The sequence below is a fragment of the Galleria mellonella genome, unplaced genomic scaffold, assembly GCF_026898425.1.
Source record: "Galleria mellonella isolate WM207_F2 unplaced genomic scaffold, CSIRO_AGI_GalMel_v1 utg172, whole genome shotgun sequence".
In the NCBI taxonomy this organism is placed as follows: domain Eukaryota; kingdom Metazoa; phylum Arthropoda; class Insecta; order Lepidoptera; family Pyralidae; genus Galleria; species Galleria mellonella.
The window spans coordinates 5340761-5360612 of record NW_026442015.1 but is presented as its reverse complement, the minus strand read 5'-3'; the positions used below and the strand labels follow the sequence as shown (position 1 = coordinate 5360612).

The following is a 19852-nucleotide window of genomic DNA, read 5'->3' as shown; positions in this document are numbered from 1 at the left end:
GCCTATACACATGAGCAGTATCATGGACATAACAGACTATACTGCTTCGATTATGACACCCCCCATGCGTTGCCATTCCTAAGGACCAGGTGTATTCCTCTGTACCCTGTAAATTCACGCCATATCCCACCCTTCAAACAGAAACACAGCCATGGGAACACAACTGCTATACGCTTGAAACATAAATGGGACAGAGGTACCCAAGCAAATAACTTTTGCACAAAGTCTACCTCTGGTAAGGTAAGGAGAGCTATTTCATATGGGAGAGGGAGGGGGGACAATAACAAGTATTTAGCTGGAAGCTGTAAATATTAGTTCCAAACCTCTCCAGAAAGACGCTAGAGATGCGAGAATTGATGCAATGAAGCGTACTCAGTCAAAAATGTATTTTTTTTTATTCGATTTTTAATGCATAATTAAAGAAATATTTTTATCCAAGTAAACTCAGATTTAAGCATATTTGTATAGTTATTTTTTCATTATTTTACCGTTCATTATTTTATATTTTTATTTTCATTCAATGAAATGTCCATTAAAGTGTAAGAGTTTGTTTTTAACATAACGTTATTTAAGAATGATATCACTGGTTTTCTATTTTAGGTTTTAGTTTTGAAAAGTAAGTCATTAAAGAGATTTTTTTCCATGTATACTTTAAAATTTGCCCACTTGCTGTATAGCCACCATAACGACTTTTAACAGTCATTTAAAAAAAATATAATTTAAAAAGCAAGAGGAAGAATCAGTTCCCCTATGGATAATATAAAATACGAAGATGACCCAGCTGCCAGAGGTACCAATCCAGTGATCCGGGGTAGTCGCCAATGGTAAAGATTCTGGGACAAAGAGGCTCGCCCTGAAGCCCCTACCTGAGTCTTTTTCGGGGGGCTATGTCCCATCATTAATAATAATAATATTTATGTATACATTACATATATATTATATGTATATAGACATCGGATATTAAATTGTTTTTTTTTAATGGGTGACAATGGAATGGTAACCCCACCCGCGCTATCGGTATACACCGGCGGGGCACCAGTGAACGATGATAGTGAGGATGAAGCAGGTCGGTTAGTCCATCGTGACGAATTCAACAAGAACTGTTCACGATGGTTTCCAGGGAGAACCACGTGGAGATCGACCTAATAGGGCTATATATATTGCTAGCAATGGGGCTGTCAAACTCTATTGCTAACAATTCTTTTCCCCCGAATATTTAATATTAGGTACACAGATAAATGAAATCTTCGATTATCACATAGATATTCTAATTCACGCGGACAAAGATGTAGGATACAACTAGTATTAATAAGTATCACAATCGCATCAATCACCTGATATTCAAGTTAGAACACCCTATATTAAGGGACCCCAGGCAACAAACATCTGGAGACCCACCCAGACCTGAGTCAATTTAGGAAAGTTCAGTTTATAAATTGGGCCAACTGGGAATCGAACCCAGGACCTCATTTTCACAAGCAATGAGCCCATGAATGCACCACGGTTCTCATCACCACTAGTAGTGTAAATATAAGGAAAAACGTTTTTCTGTCAGTCACAGTTTCATTACTATACTACTAAATAAATTCCAGGGAGACATGATCAAATTGTTTATAATCCTCCTTTTATTCATATAAATTATTACTTATAGTACAGATTTATCAGTCCGTCTGTTCTATTTATGATATTCCCTAAAACATATCTCTATGCATAAATTCACGTTACACTCCATACACTTCCACACAGTCCGTGCGTCAACTTTCCGTTCGTTATGACACAACACGCATCGCCCCTTCCTTTTCCCGTTCTTTACGGGGAAATGGTCGTGTGTTTGTATTTCTGGACGTTTCGATGGCCTGTAACCTCGGTAAACGGCATATGCGGCCGATCCATCACCAGCTTGGTATGTCAGTATTCGTTGTTCTGTCGTCATATCGATTCTTTTGTGTATTCTAAGAAGGTTCTCTGCCAACTTGATCCGGAACTGGTCCTGCGCGACATTTTCATTTCGAGATGCATAGATCACAAAACAGTTGAACATTGCCACGTTGAGAATTCGGCAGAAGACATTCATGTACCACACCTTGTTATGGGGGCGCCCCATAGGGTGAGCGGACAGAAACTGATACCTTCTCTGCACTCCCCCCATGGAATTGTTATAGTCCGATACGATCTGTGGCGGGTATGTCAGTTTGTTATCTTGCCACTTTCTCTCTTCTAACTTGTGATATGTTGAAATCATGCTAACGAAATTAGCATCCTTCCAAACCATCATCGACAGATCGGAACAGTAACTCGTCACTGCTTCCCTTTGTTTTAGGTAGCTTTTGTTAAAGTTGACTAACATTGGTGGAACAAATTCGCGATCCAATCGGATCGTCCCGTAACAGTCCGTTTGCTGAGCCTTTAAGTAACGAAGTAATAATGGACTATTATAAAAATTATCCATGATTAATGTGTATCCGCGGTGCAGTAATGGTTTCATCAAGTCCAAGATAATTTTGGTGGTAGCAGTCTTTGGGCGGGCAATGCTACCGATTGTTACGTCATCATCTATTGCGCCTATGTGGTTTGTGACACCAGAGGCATTAATGCTAGAGAATTCATCAGCCGGTCCATTTGTCGGCCGAGTCGATCCATTAGTCGGCTGAGTCGCTCCGTTGGATGGTTGGTCCGGCTGAGTTCGCTTCTTTCCAACACACATAATAAATTTCCACACATATCCTGTTGAGGCTTCGCTCAACTCGTAGGTCTTCATCCAGGCTGGGTCAGTTTTGGCGGTAATTTTTTGTGAATAGTTCAATCTATCGAGACACTTGAAGGGCGACTCGTCTATTACGATGTCTTGCGACGGCATGTACAGTGTTGAAAATTTGTCGTTGAAATATTCGAGTAAAGGTCTGATCTTAGTCTCTCGATCGCTGTCATCTTTCAATGAATCGTTGTCGACGAAATGGCAGAAAGATTTTAAAAGCACGAATCTATTGTAGCTCATGATTCGCGAAAAATATGGCATAGTGCCGAAACCGTTGAAGGTAAAGTAAGATTTCTCATCCTGAAGTTGGTAATGCCCTTGTAGGATCATAATTGCTACGAAGCTCACCATTTCGTCCCTGTCTGTGGGTGTCCAATAGTGTAGAAGTGAATTGGGAGTAAGCTGGTTGTGGGCTTTCAACGAAGCTATCTTTTGTACAGCACAACGATTCGTCTCAGTACACAGAAGATCCCAAAAGTCTGAATCAAACATCTTGTAGAAAACGTCTGTATCAGTGAGCTGTTCCGTTACTGGGAATGTTAGTCCTGCTGTTTCTTTGAAGGTTTCACGTTGTCCAGTGAAAGTGACCTCGTCCGTAGTCCATTTAAAATCACAAAAGTCTTCAGGTGCAATTTCGCGTATATGTCTGTCATTTAATTCGTCCTCTATCTGTAAAACTTGGGACTCGATCGGACTCAAGTCAGCGGGGCACGTAGGCGCACCTTGGTTCACTGGCAGGAGAAGGGGACAGATCTCATTTAGGTCACAATCATCTATATCGCTGATTTCTAATATCAAATTTATGTCATCAGCAGTATTTTCTAATGTTATGTCATTGGTATCTGAAACAAATAGTATATATATAATTTTACTGTGCCTCCGTTCAGAATCATCTGCTGAAATTGGTGGCAGGCATTTATTTTTTTATTCTAATTATTGTTGACACTTCAATATACCTGGGTAACTCCAATACCAGTATGCCAACCTTATAGGGAATTAGGTTTGTTAATTCGTCAGGGACACCTTTATCCACAGATATAGACGTTTGGCATTGCGACTGCCATTTAAGTTGAAAAAAGAAGAAAAAAATTACTTTATAGTTACTGGATTTTTTTTTACAACATAGGAGGCAGACGAGCATGCCGCTCACCTGATGGTAAGTGACTACCGCCGTCCATGATCACCCACAACACCAGCGGCATTGCAGGTGTGCTGCCGGCCTTTTAAAAAGGAATATACTCTTTTCTTGAAGGTTATGTTGTCGTGTCGGTTCGGAAATACTGCTGCTGGAAGTTGATTCCAAAGAATGGTTGTGCATTGTAACCATTACTTACCTAGCTGATTCGAGGAGCCAGCAGCAGAGGGGATGTCAGGATACACTGAAGAGGGTGAACAACTTGACATGTCGCGCTTTCGCCCTTTTTTTAATTTAGCGCTAAAAGATCACAAGTTAAGAATTATTTTATTTTAATGACAACACACAGGGCATAAAGAGAACTGGTGGTCTACCATGAAATGAAATTCCGAATTTTCCGGCTATTTTGTGTTTTTGTTCGTATCGATATCGTCTCTGTAAATGAAGCTTAACATTTCGTTCATCATAAATCCTATCCTAATAGTCCAGAGGAACGATATTTTAACATTTTTAATAATTTTAAGCGGCATGTATTATGTAATTTAAACATCAAATTTCTGTTTTGTTTTGTCCGTCCCCGAAATTTCGGAAATCATTTCATGGTAGGCCTACTGATTCTTGTAATAAAAATATTCGTCGAGTATTTAAAATGAAAAATAAATAAAATAAATAGTTTTACATATTATAAAGCATAAACATTACCTAATAAGTATTATGAGGTATAGTAAGTAGATTAAAAAAATGTAATGACTATTCAAAAGTGCTTCAATGTAAGTTTATTTGAATAAATGATTTTCTATTCTATTCTATTCTATTGAGTAACTTGTAACTAGAGCAGGACTTGTTGACTCAACAAATAAGTTTTCTTTTAAAAATATGCTTACAGGGTGCTCTGCGTATTTAGTATAAAACAAGAATAAAAACTGCATCAAATTCAGTTAATGTTTAAATAATAAGCATTTTAAATGGATGACTTTTATTAGAAATTAGATAGTGAATAAAGCTTTATTGTAATTAAAAAAAAATATTTTTAATGTACATACATTTTTTCTCTTACACGCAAATATCTTGATTTAGTTATTTTTTTTTTATTTTGTAATTGTAATAATTTCGCTTAATAATAATAAAAAACTATTTTTGAATTATCTTTTAATAAAATAATTTAATTTTTAGTATACAAAAATAGATTATATATAGTTATAGTTAGAATAGGATAATTCTCACCGTGATTGCTTATTGTTTGGTGAATCAGAGATGGATGTTGGCTTTCGTTTCCTTGGGGTTTTGCTTTTTTTTGCTGCGCCCAAACTTGATTCGCAATCTACAAAAACTAGTGGTTGATTCCTGTAAAAATAAATAATTCATTTATAAATTTACATGGCACGAAGTGTGATTTGAGGCTCAGGTATTATTACTAAACACAATTTCACATTTGATTTAAATAAAAAAATAAAGTTATTATAAATAAAAAAAAAAATGGTATCAAGTTGGGTCAAACAATACACATTTACAAAATTTCATTAAAATCCATGAAGTGATTTTTGGGGATTAATTTGAAAGAACATTGTGACACAGTATTTTTATATATTAATTTTTTTATTTTTTTTTTTAATAAATTTTTTATTGAGGCTTTAGTACACAGGAGTGATTATGCCAGCCTTTTATACATTAAGATATAGACTAAAGAAATAAATATAGTAACAATCCCCTTACCATTTGTTTTTGTATGTCCTGTTAGTATTTCGATTTGCCTTCATCTGGTTAGCAGATTTCTTTGCCTGTGATTTTCCTACAAATTAAGACATTTATTATTTATTTATTTAACACTTTATTGCATCAATATTACAGGACTTGTTGAAGAATTTTCAGTAAGTATAGTGTAGCACAAAAGGTGGTCTTATTCCTAAGCAATCTCTTCCAGACAACCATAACTATCTACATTAGGGGGGAAAGGGATTGTGTATAATGGAGACTTGAATATAATGGAGACTGAGAATCCCATTGCTAGCAATATACCCAACCAGGTCGACCTCCTCGCGGTTCTCCCTGGAAACTATCATGGTTAATTCCTGATGAATTCATCATGATGGGCTAACTGGCCTGTTTTCATTCTCATCTATCACCCTTCACTGGTGCCCCGCCAGCGTATCCCAAAAAAAAAAAACTACATTAATATTATAAAGAGAAATTATCGGTATTTTCGTGTGTATGTTTGTAATGAATAAACTCAAAATCTACTTTGCCGATTTCAAAAATTCTTTCACTTAGAGTCGTGGCTAGTGCAGCCAACCTAGCTGCGCCCAGAAGCGCAGAAGCTTCCTGGGTTCTTCACAGGCCTCACGGAGCGACCTCAGCATTCCGAGGATTTCTAAACGTTGATGGACCACAGCCTCACATTCCAGAATTACGTGAGTAGCCGTTTCTTCGGCGTCGAAACAGCCTCGACATAGAGGGCTGTCTGTGGCTTCTATTGTGTATAGATGTTTGTTTAATGTACAATGACCCCTTATTGTCCCTATCATTATTTTGAGGTTTTTTCTATCTAGATGTAATAAATTTGTTTGTAATAGTTTTGATAGTTGTTGATTCAACGTAGGTACGGCCAATTTTGATTGTCTGCAATCAGTAGCCTGTATCCATCTTTGGTTTTGTATGTCAGAGGATCTTTGACGAATCCACATTCGAAGTTGTGAGAATGGAAGAGGAAGAAGTGGATACGGGCCTACCACCCTCGTTCCTGAGCCTCTTCTAGCTAGTTCGTCAACCGCACTTGGTAGGTTTAGTGTTAATTTTTTCATTCATATTCTAATTAATATATGAATTTACCAATCAAGTTACTATATAATTTGTTACTGTAGTCCACTCATACAAAAACAATATATTATCTCCTTTGGGAAACAAACTTTACATCTTGAGCAGATAAAAAACATTGCATACAAAAAACATCTTAAAATCCTTATCATTGATACTTATATAAAAAGTCTATCTTTCAATAATCATAAATAAATAAATAAATATGAAAAAAAAAAACACATAGTAACCTAATCTGAAAATAACACATTCAGAAAATATATGATATTACAAAAATCATATCCTAAAAATGCAGTTGGATCACTATTCCATTTCCATTGTTTAAAAAATATGTTACCATCAACTTGCAATATATTAAGGCTCACCTTTAACATTTTTTGGTATATCCTCAAGTGTGATGAACTTATCACTACTTTGTGAACTATCTGATTGTTCACATAGCATCTCACTATGACCTCGATCTGCATCATCTGAAAGCTAATACTTTATTAGACTTGTTATTAATATCAAACAAATAAAATATTATTTGAATGTAATGACATGTTAATATTTTGTTTAGATTCATCACCTAAATATTCATGCTTAATCTTGTGTCTCAACTTGATAATTGTTTGCTGCAAAGTATAATCTGAGTTCTTCTTAATATTTGATACATTTACAATACTGTTTTCCTCAGGATTATGATCACAATCCTGTGAATTATGGTCATATAGTATTCCGGTGCTTTGTTCCGGTTCACAAACTAAATATTCCGGTTCTTGATCTGACAAGTTCTCAAACTTAACAACTACTTTTTGGGATTCATTGTTTGGAAACAAATCTTCCATGGTAATTAAGTTATTTGTATTGTTGTTTAATATTTCAGTATTCATTTTTAAATAATAAATATAAATGTAAGATAAATGGAATCTCCAGACTGCTTCCAGTCACAGAAAAATACAAAACACAACAAATGAAATGGAAAGTATTAATACGGTACACGTCACTTTGAATAAAAAACTGTTTAATGATATCTATGCACCCACATCACTAAATTTGAATATTTGCACTATAAAGTAGCTAGGTATAATATTTTATGATAAATGTTGATATTGACATTTTGAACACATACTCGTTACATTATATGGTATATTAATATATTTAATTGTGTTGATGTATCTATGCGATATGTATACATTAACAATCTTATTCATTACTGTAGGCGTAACGCCGACTCTTAAATAACGTACCTTGGTAATAATTACCTACTCTGTTGGAATGACATTTGACATTCCAAAATTTTAAACACTGACACTGGAATTGATAGACAAAGATAGAGTATAATCTAAGTTTATTGGACAGACTGTGAGGTTGAGGGGTATGCTGTGAGATTGTAGGATAAGGCTTTATGACAATGTACCTAGATATCTCACAGTTCCCCCTACAAACCGTCGTGATTGATTCATTAGTGAATTTGTCACGATGGACTAATCGACTTGCTTCATCTTCATTTATCATTCCTCACTGGTGCCAGACATAGTCTCTCTAATTTATGCCGGTGTCTTGCCAGTGTATACCAATTGTGAAGGGTTCGTTGTGTTGAACAATAAAATAGAACATACTGAATAAAGTTAGTTAGTTTATTCTAATATTAAATCATATTTATTTTTACTCCACGCAACTACCTTTTACTTTGAATTGTCAATACTTTATTGGGGGGGACCTGGTGTCCAAGATACAAGTTACGACTTAGTTTAGGCTCCAGATCTCCCACAAATTACGATACTTTTATTTTGTATAAAGTAAATTGTAATACCGACGAGCGTGTATGACAAGATTGATGAATGTGGAAGAAGCGAAAGAGGTTTGTTTGAATCGAAGCATTTGGCGTTCCATTGTTTCTGCCTACCCTAATGGGAGACAGGCGTGACAGATATGTATGTATGTATGTAAATTGTAATATTATTATACATTTTAATTTGTGGAGATGAATAAACTAAACTATATACTATATAAACTATATAAAGCTATATTATATTTTTTCTAGTACAATAATAGTGATGTTGAAAAATAGAGTTCTCTAATCAAAGATTTTGGAATAGAATGTTCTTAGTTTTTAATAACAAAATATTAATAGACGGAAAATGAAAATAAGGAAATTTTATTTTTAAAAGTAACATAAATAAAACCTTAACACTAATAACTCAGGGGGGCTTATTATTCCATTCTCATAACTATAACAACACACTCTGACATTACATTTAAGGATTAACAGGTACCTACTAATTTTGTAAGCTGGTAGCTACATACCAGATAGATATATAATTCCCTCTTAGATTCCTTATACTGAATGTTTAATTTAGTACAGTCAAATATTATGCCATAGAAGCCATCTTTATTGATTAATTGATGTAGTTTATATTGTGTAAAAGGAATTTAAGAGTGAATTATTAGAGAAACTGAATTATTTTCTGCAAACAATAATCACACGTATAATGCATCATAAGTATTTAAGTTTGGATCGTCTATTAAGGTCATGTAGATAATCACAGTATCTACACTGTTTGTCTTTGGCTTTTTTAATCTGTGTTCAATCAATTCAATTTAATATTTTTATTAAGATTTTGGAAGGATTTTCTTGTTTCCTTTCATTATTTTACTCCATTGATTGATTCGTTCTATCCCTTTCTCTTTTTATTTTTATTGTATGTTGATTACCAGACCTTTATTAGTGTATTAATTGCAATAAATAATATGTAGTCTACCTCGCAGGCTACCCTTCAGAACCATACCTATATACTTAGGTATCTCTAATCGCTGATAATTATCTTCAAATACTAACTATAAAATTTGGTAAGTAGGTATTGAATTTTAATTAATCTACTTAGTTTACTGCATTAAACTTCTTCAGGTACCTAGTTTCAGTTGGCAGTCTGTATCAGTATTCTTTGGGAAACATTCTAATTTAGTTGGTGCTTAGGGTTATCTACTAATCAGAATTTTGATTTGATCCTACATAGAGCGCTTCACTGGCAATATTTTCCTTTGTATATATGTAGGCCCTACAGGAAAGTTATTTTATTACTATCATTCTATAGAAGACTATATGCCCTGTTTCCACTCTTAATTTGCTAGTACCTATTTTCATTTAAATAATATCTCGGAATACACTTGGTGACAGAAGCAAGAGTAGTCATAGTAAAGTACATCATAAATGAACGTCATTTAGGTAACAATTCCAATAAGAGAAAAGTTATACTGAGAGGCTAATATTGCTTCTTCTTTTGATTCTGTTTGTTTTTTAAGAAATGTGATTATTCACTTTAATAGTATTGGATTAATGAACTTTTCGGGATATATTGTGAATACAGAACACTTAAGTTTTAAAGAAGAAATGCCAGTGTATGTTCTGGCAAACAATGTAACACCTATAATAGTTTTCAGGATTGGTAGCACATGAGAGGTGACCCCTTGTGCTCTTATTACTGAAAAGAAGAATAGGACATTTTTTTAATTTACCTAGTGGATGGAATTATTAGTGATACAAACTAGTACCCCATTTAAAGGGATTGTTAGCAATGGAGTTTGATAGCCCCATTGCTAGCAATATGCAATATTAGGTCGACCTCCACATGGTTCCCCCTGGAAACCATCATGAACAATTCTTGTTGAATTCATCACAATGGGCCAACAGACCTGCTTCATCCTTCACTGGTGCCCCGCCAGTGTATCTTGATAGCGCAGGTGGGGTTACCATTCTATTATCACCCATTAAAAAGAAAAGTACCCTATGTGCTCTACACTGATACAAAATTATATTTTTTTAACAATGTATGTATTTTATATCACATTTGCCAATTTGTTTTGCAATTGATCAAAATATTAACAAAATTAATATGGCATCAACATGAGAGTACTGTGTTGATTTCTATCAATTTTGTCAAGATTGAAGACACTGCCAATAACAAAGGAAAATTCTGTGTATAGTTGACACATTAAATAATATCATATAAATGATGATAATGATATAGCTGTTAACTGTCCACTGCGGAACGAGTCTATCCCTTGGGGGCCTTTTCCAGTAGTCATCATGTTTGGCAACTGCAGTTAGGTTTTGGTGAAGTTTTAAAGGGACACTGCTATCTATCCCTCAACCATTAAGTTTCCTTAATCATCTTTTATGACACACACAAGAAAGGATCCCGTGGTTTATTCTATCCCTGGACTACACAGCTAAATGACCACACAGATATAAATAATAGATATTATTTCATCATTTACTTGAATCATGTTGTGTAATATTTTAAACATTGCTCTCTAGCAGTATAAGAAGTATTGTCCTTATAAAAGATGCCATTATAAATATATAAATTAATATGATATGGCAATAGGATAGATATTTAATTTACGTCAATTTACTGTGGGTACAGAGGAATAAAACCTGACTACAGTGATTTGGCCTATATATAGCCTATCTTATTCCTTGATAATATAGGTTTCTTTAAGTGAAAGAATTTATTTAATCAGTTGTTTTTTTTAGCTTGTCCAAACAAATAAACATGTAGAAAATCAAACTTCTTAAAACATAGGATGCCAGTCTCATTTCTACAAATATTATTGGAATTAAAAACAATTATTTTGAGTAAAATAGAACATGAAACGATTTAATTTCATTTTTTTTTTCGGCATAGAATGGACCACCTCTTTTCCGTAAATATCATAAGGAGCGACTGGGGTAGCAGCGTCAGCGTGACAATTACTGGCAAAAGCCTACTTATGAGGGGGGGGGAGAAGGGATTGTTAGTAATGGGAATTAGTAGCCCCATTGCTAGCAATATACCCTGTCAGGTAGACCTCGTGGTTCTTAACTACTAACTAACCTATAGCTAACTTACCTACTTCATCCTCACTTATCATCTCTCACTGGTGCCCCGCCAGTGTGTACCGATAGCGCAGGCGGGGTTTTTTTTTATGGGTGAAAATGGTATGGTAACCCCGCCTGCGCTAACGGGATACGCTGGTGGAGCACCAGTGAAGGGTGATAGATGAGAATAAAAATAGTCAGTTAGCCCATCATGATGAATTCATCAGGAATTAACCATGATAGTTTTCAGGGAGAACTGCGATGAGGTCTACCTGGTTGGGTATATTGCTAGCAATGGGATTCTCAGTCTCCATTACTAACAATCCCTTTCCTCCCCACGCAGGCGGGGTTACCATACCATTGTTATCCATTAAAAAAAACCCTCCTTATGGGGGAGGCTATGTTTAGCAGTGTATAGTTCACGGCCGATACACACCCATTAGTTTTTACTAATATTCGTCGTTTCATTTTGTTTTCAATGCTTCGAGATCTTGCACACTTAATTTATATTTTTTTATGAAACCAATATACTTGAAAAGGACTCCATTTTCCGCGCTTAGCCTCTCATTTGGGCCATTGTGCGTATCAACCAATATACTTGTTGGGTAAAGAGAATGGAGAAGAACAAACCTGGTTCACGTAGTCGCCGCGTGTAGATCTTATACGCATTCGTATTTTAATTCGTTCACTCGACACTTTCTGCTGCGGATTTGCTAAATGATGCGCAGAGATCGCGACTAATTCGATTATTTGTAACTAACGTATATTTATCGAGATTTTTACAAGAATTGATCTGCTCCATGGGCAATTGGACGATAGACTGATTTTGTTACCCATCTACCCCCAATGTGAGCACAGATTTCATCAGTAATATGGATAGGTTAAGAAGGTAGAAGGATATTGCGGCATTGCGTTCGGAAATAATTAAGCTTAGATAAATATAAAAATAAAATTATATTAACCAGTGATTATTGAGGGGAAAGGGATGGTTAGTGATGGAGACTGAGAATTCCATTGCTAGCAATATATCCAACCAGGTCGACCTCCTCGCGATTCCCTCTGGAAACTAGCATTGTTAATTCCTGATGAATTCATCATGATGGGCTAACTGGCCTGTTTTCATTCTCATCTATCACCCTTCACTGGTGCTCCGCCAGCGTATCCCGTTAGCGCAGGCGGGGTTACTATACCATTTTCACCCATAAAAAAAAAACCCGCCTGCGCTATCGGTACACACTGGCGGGGAACCAGTGAGAGATGATAAGTGAGGATGAAGTAGATATAAGTAGTGATAATTCTTCTTGTTACAGGGTTGGTTCGTAAATCTGTATGACCTTTCAAAATGAATATAGAAAACATCAAGCAAGAACCAAAACATGAAAATAGTCAAATCATCAGCAACCTTGTTATATCCATCAAGCAAGAAGTTTTAGGGGATGATTCAGATGGTTCTTTATCTGAACAAGAATTTAACTTCAATCATGGAAATTCTCAGTCAAGGGTTTCAGGTACATTTTCTGGAATGCCAACCAGCAAGGAAAACGCAGAATCTATATTGACACAAAAAGGTGAAGGTATGACTTATTTTATGGAAGTAGATACACAATATCCCAAAGTTAAAATTGAAAAGGTCGAAGTAGAGGAAACAAATGTAGGTGATACAGGACAGGACTTTTCTGGAGTCAACGAGAATACTATATTTATTAAAGAGGAAAAGCATGATATTGCCAGAGACGAAGAGGATGATAACGCTTTGAAGCTACATACCATAAAATCTGAACAAGATGGATCTGATGATGAATCAAACAATACATTGGGTGGTAATGATGGTTCACCTAAAATTCATGAACGGAAGGTTGAAATTGCTGCAAAACCTGATACAAGCCGAAATTTATTATCAGGTAATAATGTTGTTTCAATAATTTTTAAATTTGTTTGTTATGCTGCATGTTGTGCCCAAGCAAACAACTTTCGTACAAAGTCTCCCTCTGGTATTATTATACTTAGTATTATTATAAATTTGCTGTGTATGCCCCGGCATAGAATGGGCCATCCCTACCTTTCTCATGGGTGTTGCAAGGGGCGACTAAGGGAGGGAACACTTTTATTTATCTCACTTCTAGTAATTTTTTATTAACGGCAGTGTTTTGCTGCTGGACTGATGAATTTCCCGAGTTGACCTTTTTTATATTTGTCATATAATACTTTGTTATATTGCAATAATTTTAAAAATATTGTTTTGTATAAATTGGTCTTATTTATTTGTACCTATTTCCAGGCATAGGGATACTGCACAATGTGTTTATTTATTAATAAATGTACATTATAATTTCTGTACCATATTTGTAAAGAATGGCAATAATTTATTATTATTATTAAGTAGCCTGACAGCGACAGTGTTTTCAGTTATTTGATTTTTGTTTCAGCTGATATGCTATCCGATGGTGAAACTCCAAATGGCGTGTTCCCATGTGATATATGTGATGAAATATTCCCATCCATGAAACACTTGCGGGTCCACACTCAGATACACATTGATCTGGCAACACACAGCTGTATACCGTGTCAACGAAGCTTCTGTGGCCTCAAATCGCTACGCCGTCACATGATGATCCACACCGGTGAAAGGCCATACAGCTGTGAAATATGCGAGATGTCCTTTAAAGACAATTCCAGTTACAATCGTCATAAACGACTTCACAATGGCGAGAAAACACATATATGTGAAATTTGCAAAATGAGTTTCAGAGACAACTCTAGTTTGGACCGCCATATAATGCGAGTACATAAAAATGAGAAATCCTACAATTGTGAGTCGTGCGACCAAAGTTTTAGTACAAGTGTCCAATTACAACACCATATAGGGAAAGTTCATACTGATAAAAAATCCAACACCTGCGAAGAATGTCAGCAAAGCTTCTCAGCGGCCAGGTCCCTGAGGCGACACATGTTGATTCACACTGGTGAGAGACCCTACAAGTGTGACATTTGCGAAAAGTCTTTTAGAGATAACTCTGCTATGCACCGTCATAGACGGCTGCATACTGGCGAAAAGCCGTTTCTTTGTAAAGTGTGTGAGAATTATTTCAGAGATCATACCCAATTGAGTATTCATATGCGAGTCCATACAGGTGAGAGGCCCCATTGCTGTGTATACTGCGAGAAGTCGTTCAGGGACCGCACGCAGTTGAGCATCCATACACGGATCCACACTGGCGAAAGACCATTCAATTGCGAAGTATGCATGAAATGTTTCAAAGATAAGAGGTCGTACAAAATTCATATGCGAATCCACACTGGTGAGAAGCCATATAAATGCTCTGAGTGTCCTAAATGTTTTAGAGACAATACTCTGTTGAAACAACATTTGCGTATACACTTCCGTGAACCGCAATCGAATTGTGTAGAATGTAAGAAGGGTTTCGCGGATGATGCACAGATGCAAATTCATATGCAAAGACACACAGGCGAGAAACCGTACTCCTGTACTATGTGTGTTAAGAGTTTCAGAGATATGTCACAGTTACGAATTCATATGCGAACCCATACAGGCGAGAGGCCGTTCTCCTGTACAGTTTGTCAGAGCGCCTTCAAATCCCGTTCAGATTTAAATTGTCATATGCATATCCATTCCGATGTGAAACCGTTTAGTTGTGAAGTGTGTGGTAAAAGTTTTAGATTTAAAAAACGTGTCCGGTATCATATGCGGATCCATACGGATGAGAGGCCCTATCCCTGCAAACTATGCGAGCAGCGGTTTAGAGTGAGCGGTCACTTAAAGAAGCATATGAATTCTATCCATGCTAAAGAAACCATAGAAATAATTGTACCTGATTAAATTAGTAGAAACTATATGGGATTTAATGGATCACTATTGTAATGATGCTCCAGGTTTGTCTATTTAAAATTTTATTTAAAAACAGTTGACCAATTTAAAAATATTGTTCTGAATTGACTTTTTATCTGTATGTATGTCAAAATAATCGAGCCCTAAACTGTGATAGTGAGGCTCGAGTTGTCTATATAAATGGTCCATGTTGCGGCCACAATTACACGTACATGTTTGCTTTTTGTTATACCACAGGGTAATATTTGGTTTGAGTTTTAAGCATAATTAAAACTCAATAAGGGTGCGAGAGATTTCCAAATCGCACGCCAATTTTATAACTAGCTGAATTGACAGATGTTCTGTCAAAAGATTTGTATCACGTCAATATTTATATATATATGTAACGGGCAGGTTGGCAAAAAATGAAACAGTAAATTCAAACTATTATTCTAAATTGAAAACCAGTGGATATTCGTTCTGGAAAATATCAAAAATTTTCCTGTTTTTCATTTAAAATCATGTAATCTATGATACTATGTCATAATATAAAGAAATAATATTTTATAGTAAAATGCTATGAAATACCAAAAAACACTAATGTAATATACGTATTAAAATCCTACCGCGGCATCGACCTTACATAACTGAGTCGACCTTATACACATCTGTTTTTTTTTATGGATGAAAATGGTATGGTAACTCCGCCTGCGCTAACGGTATACGCTGGCGGAGCACCAGTGAAGGGTGATCGATGAGAATGAAAACAGGCCAGTTAGCCCATCATGATGAATTCATCAGGAATTAACCATGATAGTTTCCAGGGAGAACCGCGAGGAGGTCGACCTGGTTGGGTATATTACTAGCAATGGGATTCTCAGTCTCCATTACTAACAATCCCTTTTCCCCCTATACACATCTGTTGTGTAAGGTCAACGCTACAAGCGTACGAAAACTACCTACGAAGAAGCGCCATTGAACGCGCGGTGTAGATATCATGTGTCGTATGGATCGTACATTTTCAAATACATTGCGGAACGTCAAAACTAAGAATCGTTAATTATATATCCGTGGGGCATTCATTCCTCGGCCATTCATCTAAATCGGCTGTTTTTATTTTGGCCAACCTGTCCCTTCCACCCCGTATATTTTAATTGCACGAAATTTGGCGGTAAACCAATTTCTAACAGAAGAAAGATTTGATATACAATCCATGGGCACGGTTTTGATTGTAATCTTTGTATTGGCAGTTAGAAATAGTTCATCAAGGAAAAAGATTGGATTTTTTACTTTCCTCGGATTTTGAATAAATATTTGAAGATAAAGAAATTAGCGGAATGAGTCTAGCATTTTTATATGCGGGATAGTAGGTCGAAGGTACAGGGTTCTGGATGTTAGTCTAGAACAACATGTGCGTAGACTGAATAACGGTCAGAGATTGATGACTAATAGAGGTTGTAGAATTTCAACTAATATTAATACTATTATTTGTGTTGAAATTATACGATCAATCCTCGAATGTTGACAGTCGCACACGTATTGATGGTAGCGGAACTAAACAAAATAGTTCTAAATAATCGGCCAACAAGTGATATAGACTTTCACATAAAAAACACTTTTTTTTTTTACCTAGGATGAAAATCTTCAGAAAGAGACCCATCCGCCGGCTGGACGACGGATGGGTACTGTGGTATTTTTACCCACTAAAAACACCCCGGTATTCCTCTTGGCGCCTACCCGTCGGTGATTGAGGCTCGCGACTAGCAGTCTTCCCAATCACCGACAGGCATAAAAAACACCTAGTTCAGTTAAATATTTAAATCTAGAAAAAATCTGAAAAGTAAATCGTATGTTATCTATATTGAGTTCTTGAACGCCAGAAATCATATAATTTTTTACTTTGTGACAAATCCTCGTATTCCACTCGCTGGAAATCCCCGCATTTTGTCTATAAGTCATTTTAACGATTACCGAAAATGTGCTCTTTTAAATTAATATTATATAAAAGTGATTATTAAGAATGATAATGTAAAATCTTACAAGGAGGCTCCTTATTGATGTGATTTCAAGTTTGTCAGAGCAGCACGATTGTCGCAAGGATATCTTTGAGTAATTACATAGATGCTTTTTTATGGAAATTGGGATTCTCTTGTTTACTTCTTTGATGTCATGTCTCCGTCGGGTTTAGAAGCTTGAAATTGAGTTCTGTATATATCTATCTGTGATTCAGCTTAAATTTCTAGTTTTATGTTTACAACGCCAATTAGCGTCATTTTTATCGACTACAAAATATTAATTTCAATTGATAGCGGTAGATGGCGCTATAAAGAAATTGTTAGTACTTTGTGATTTTGGCCCTTGAGACTGACTTTTTCCTACTTTTTTATTTTAATAGTTTTAATTTTTATTTAAAGTATATTGTACGGAAAATGAAATTTTAAATGACGACTCATTGGTTCTGTCGGAGCGATGATGTTGTATTGAGCAAACGAGATAGTAACATTCAGCGTCTTTTTCTATCTTATGCATGCGGTAATGAAAATGTATTGATAGTTTGCCATTGGCCTTGGATGGCTCTCACTGTGGTGAGCTAATTTATATTTGTGTGTGACCTGCGAGAAAATTTAGGATTATTATATAATTTTAATTAACTTAGGTATATTTTCACATTGACAAAGATATTCCTTACGTACTAGTATTACTTATTTATTATTAGGTATATATAAATACTAGCAAATACACTTCTTAGCCGTACACATAAATAGCTCCAAAAACTTCTAAACATCAATCTTGGATGAATTTTATAACACTGTTATGTATAAGTACCAATGTTAAAGGCAAGATGCCAAAACCAAATGGAGAACCAAAAACTTCATTTATTCTCGCTTCTAAAATTATTAGTAAGTAATATACTGAAATCTTCATTTGGTTCTCGGCATCTTGGTTATAAATCCTGTAATTAAACTAGTACATGACATAATTTATAAAAATATATTGCACCTTATGTATATTATGATTTATTTTATTACGAACCAAATCTATGTTGTAGCACTGTCATGTCTATAGGTAGGATGTTTACCACTTTCTATCAGATGGCCCGTCAGCTTGTGTGCCAATCTAATTTGCATTAAAAATCTAGGTATATAAAACTTACCCTATAAATCACTGCTATTTGTAGGTTATAATAGTCTAGGTTGATCCCATTCCTAACTACTACTACCCCCCCCCCCCCCACGCCACTATTGTCAGTAACCGTGTTCGCGTGTATTGCGATACCCTCTTCCGTGTATGTAGTGTAAACAAGTTACTTTTTACCGCCCAATGTGAGAATGTGAGAAAGACTGTTTTCCGCGCTTAGCCTCTCATTTGGGCCGTTGTGCGTATGAGTCGTGGCCACAGCCTCGCATTCTAGGATTATGTGAGCAACTGTTTCTTCGGCGTCGAAACAGCCTCGACATAGAAGGCTATTGGTTCCTATTGTGTATAAATGTTTGTTTAATGGACAATGGCCCGTTATTGTCCCTATCATTATTTTGAGGTTTTTCTATCTAGATGTAATAAACGTTTTGATAGTCGTTAATTCAACGTAGGTACGGCCAATTTTGATTGTCTGCAATCAGTAGCCTGTATCCATCTTTGGTTTTGTATGTCAGCGGATCTTTGACAAATCCATATTCGAAATTGCGAGAACGAAAGAGGAAGAAGTGGATACGGGCCTACCACCCTCGTTCCTGAGCCTCTTCTAGCCAGTTCGTCTGCGGCATCCATAAGATCCACTGTGCCCTCTTATCCATTGAAGGATAACTTGGTTATTGGAAGATATCCTATCCAGTGAATGGTGGCATTCAATTATCAATTTGTTGTTTGTCTACCGCCCAAACATGCAACGATCTTTACCCAGTTCAGTACCAGTCTCGGCTAGGACTTGTGAAGAATCCAAACTGGTGAGTTCCCCGTCCAGGGTCGGCTAAAAGGTTCATTATCATATGTAACTTGATGATGTATTTTTTAATGGATGATGCATTGTTAGTGAAAATGGTTATCTTGCCCGCGTTAACGGTATACGCTGGCGGGGTATCAGTAAGGCATGATAGATGAAAATTAAAAGACAGGACAGCTCATCGTGATGAATACATCTGGAATTAAGTACGATGGTTTTGAGAAGGACTACGTGGAGGTCGACCTGGTTGCGTATATTGCTAGCAATGGGATCCTTTGTCTCCATTACTAACAATTCCTTCCCTCTACTAGATGATGTATGTCTACGTATATGGGAAATATATAAGAAAAATTTATATGAAAGGTCTTAATAGCAGTAGAGTCAGAAACCATAATTTTTAAGAAATATATTCTGGATCCAGCTTTATGCAAAAATTACTGCATCGAATCGGATATTCTAGAAATGGTATTTTTATTGAATTAGTTATTCTACGTTTAGAATCGACCTATATGAAACAGCGGGCTAAAAACTGGTATAAAAAT

The 19852-nt window shown here is 35.9% G+C and overlaps 2 protein-coding genes across 2 annotated transcripts; one reads left to right on the top strand and one right to left on the bottom strand.

Annotated features, from left to right (window-relative positions):
* Positions 1–1607: 1607 nt before the first annotated feature.
* LOC113514733 (piggyBac transposable element-derived protein 4-like) lies at positions 1608–7851 on the bottom strand. The gene is made up of 6 exons (XM_026898831.3): positions 7270–7851; positions 7067–7171; positions 5604–5679; positions 5115–5234; positions 4090–4190; positions 1608–3597 (listed from the first exon to the last, which is right to left on the bottom strand). Exons 1-6 carry the CDS (start codon positions 7571–7573, stop codon positions 1676–1678), a joined length of 2628 nt encoding a protein of 875 aa, XP_026754632.2. The 5' UTR covers positions 7574–7851; the 3' UTR covers positions 1608–1675.
* A 1410-nt stretch (positions 7852–9261) lies between these two features.
* Positions 9262–18383, top strand: LOC113514732 (gastrula zinc finger protein XlCGF26.1-like). Its single transcript, XM_026898830.3, has 3 exons — positions 9262–9533; positions 12855–13445; positions 13971–18383. Exons 2-3 carry the CDS (start codon positions 12887–12889, stop codon positions 15380–15382), a joined length of 1971 nt encoding a protein of 656 aa, XP_026754631.2. The 5' UTR covers positions 9262–9533; positions 12855–12886; the 3' UTR covers positions 15383–18383.
* The last annotated feature ends 1469 nt before the right edge of the window (positions 18384–19852 follow it).

Coding starts and splice junctions, on each gene's coding strand:
- LOC113514733 (XM_026898831.3), bottom strand. CDS start 7,573: ATGAATACTGAAATATTAAACAACAATACAAATAACTTAATTACCATG. Junction 5,235..5,603: donor AGGACATACAAAAACAAATG/GTAAGGGGATTG, acceptor TTATTTTTACAG/GAATCAACCACTAGTTTTTG. Junction 3,598..4,089: donor TGGCTCCTCGAATCAGCTAG/GTAAGTAATGGT, acceptor TATTTGTTTCAG/ATACCAATGACATAACATTA.
- LOC113514732 (XM_026898830.3), top strand. CDS start 12,887: ATGAATATAGAAAACATCAAGCAAGAACCAAAACATGAAAATAGTCAA. Junction 13,446..13,970: donor AAGCCGAAATTTATTATCAG/GTAATAATGTTG, acceptor TTTTTGTTTCAG/CTGATATGCTATCCGATGGT.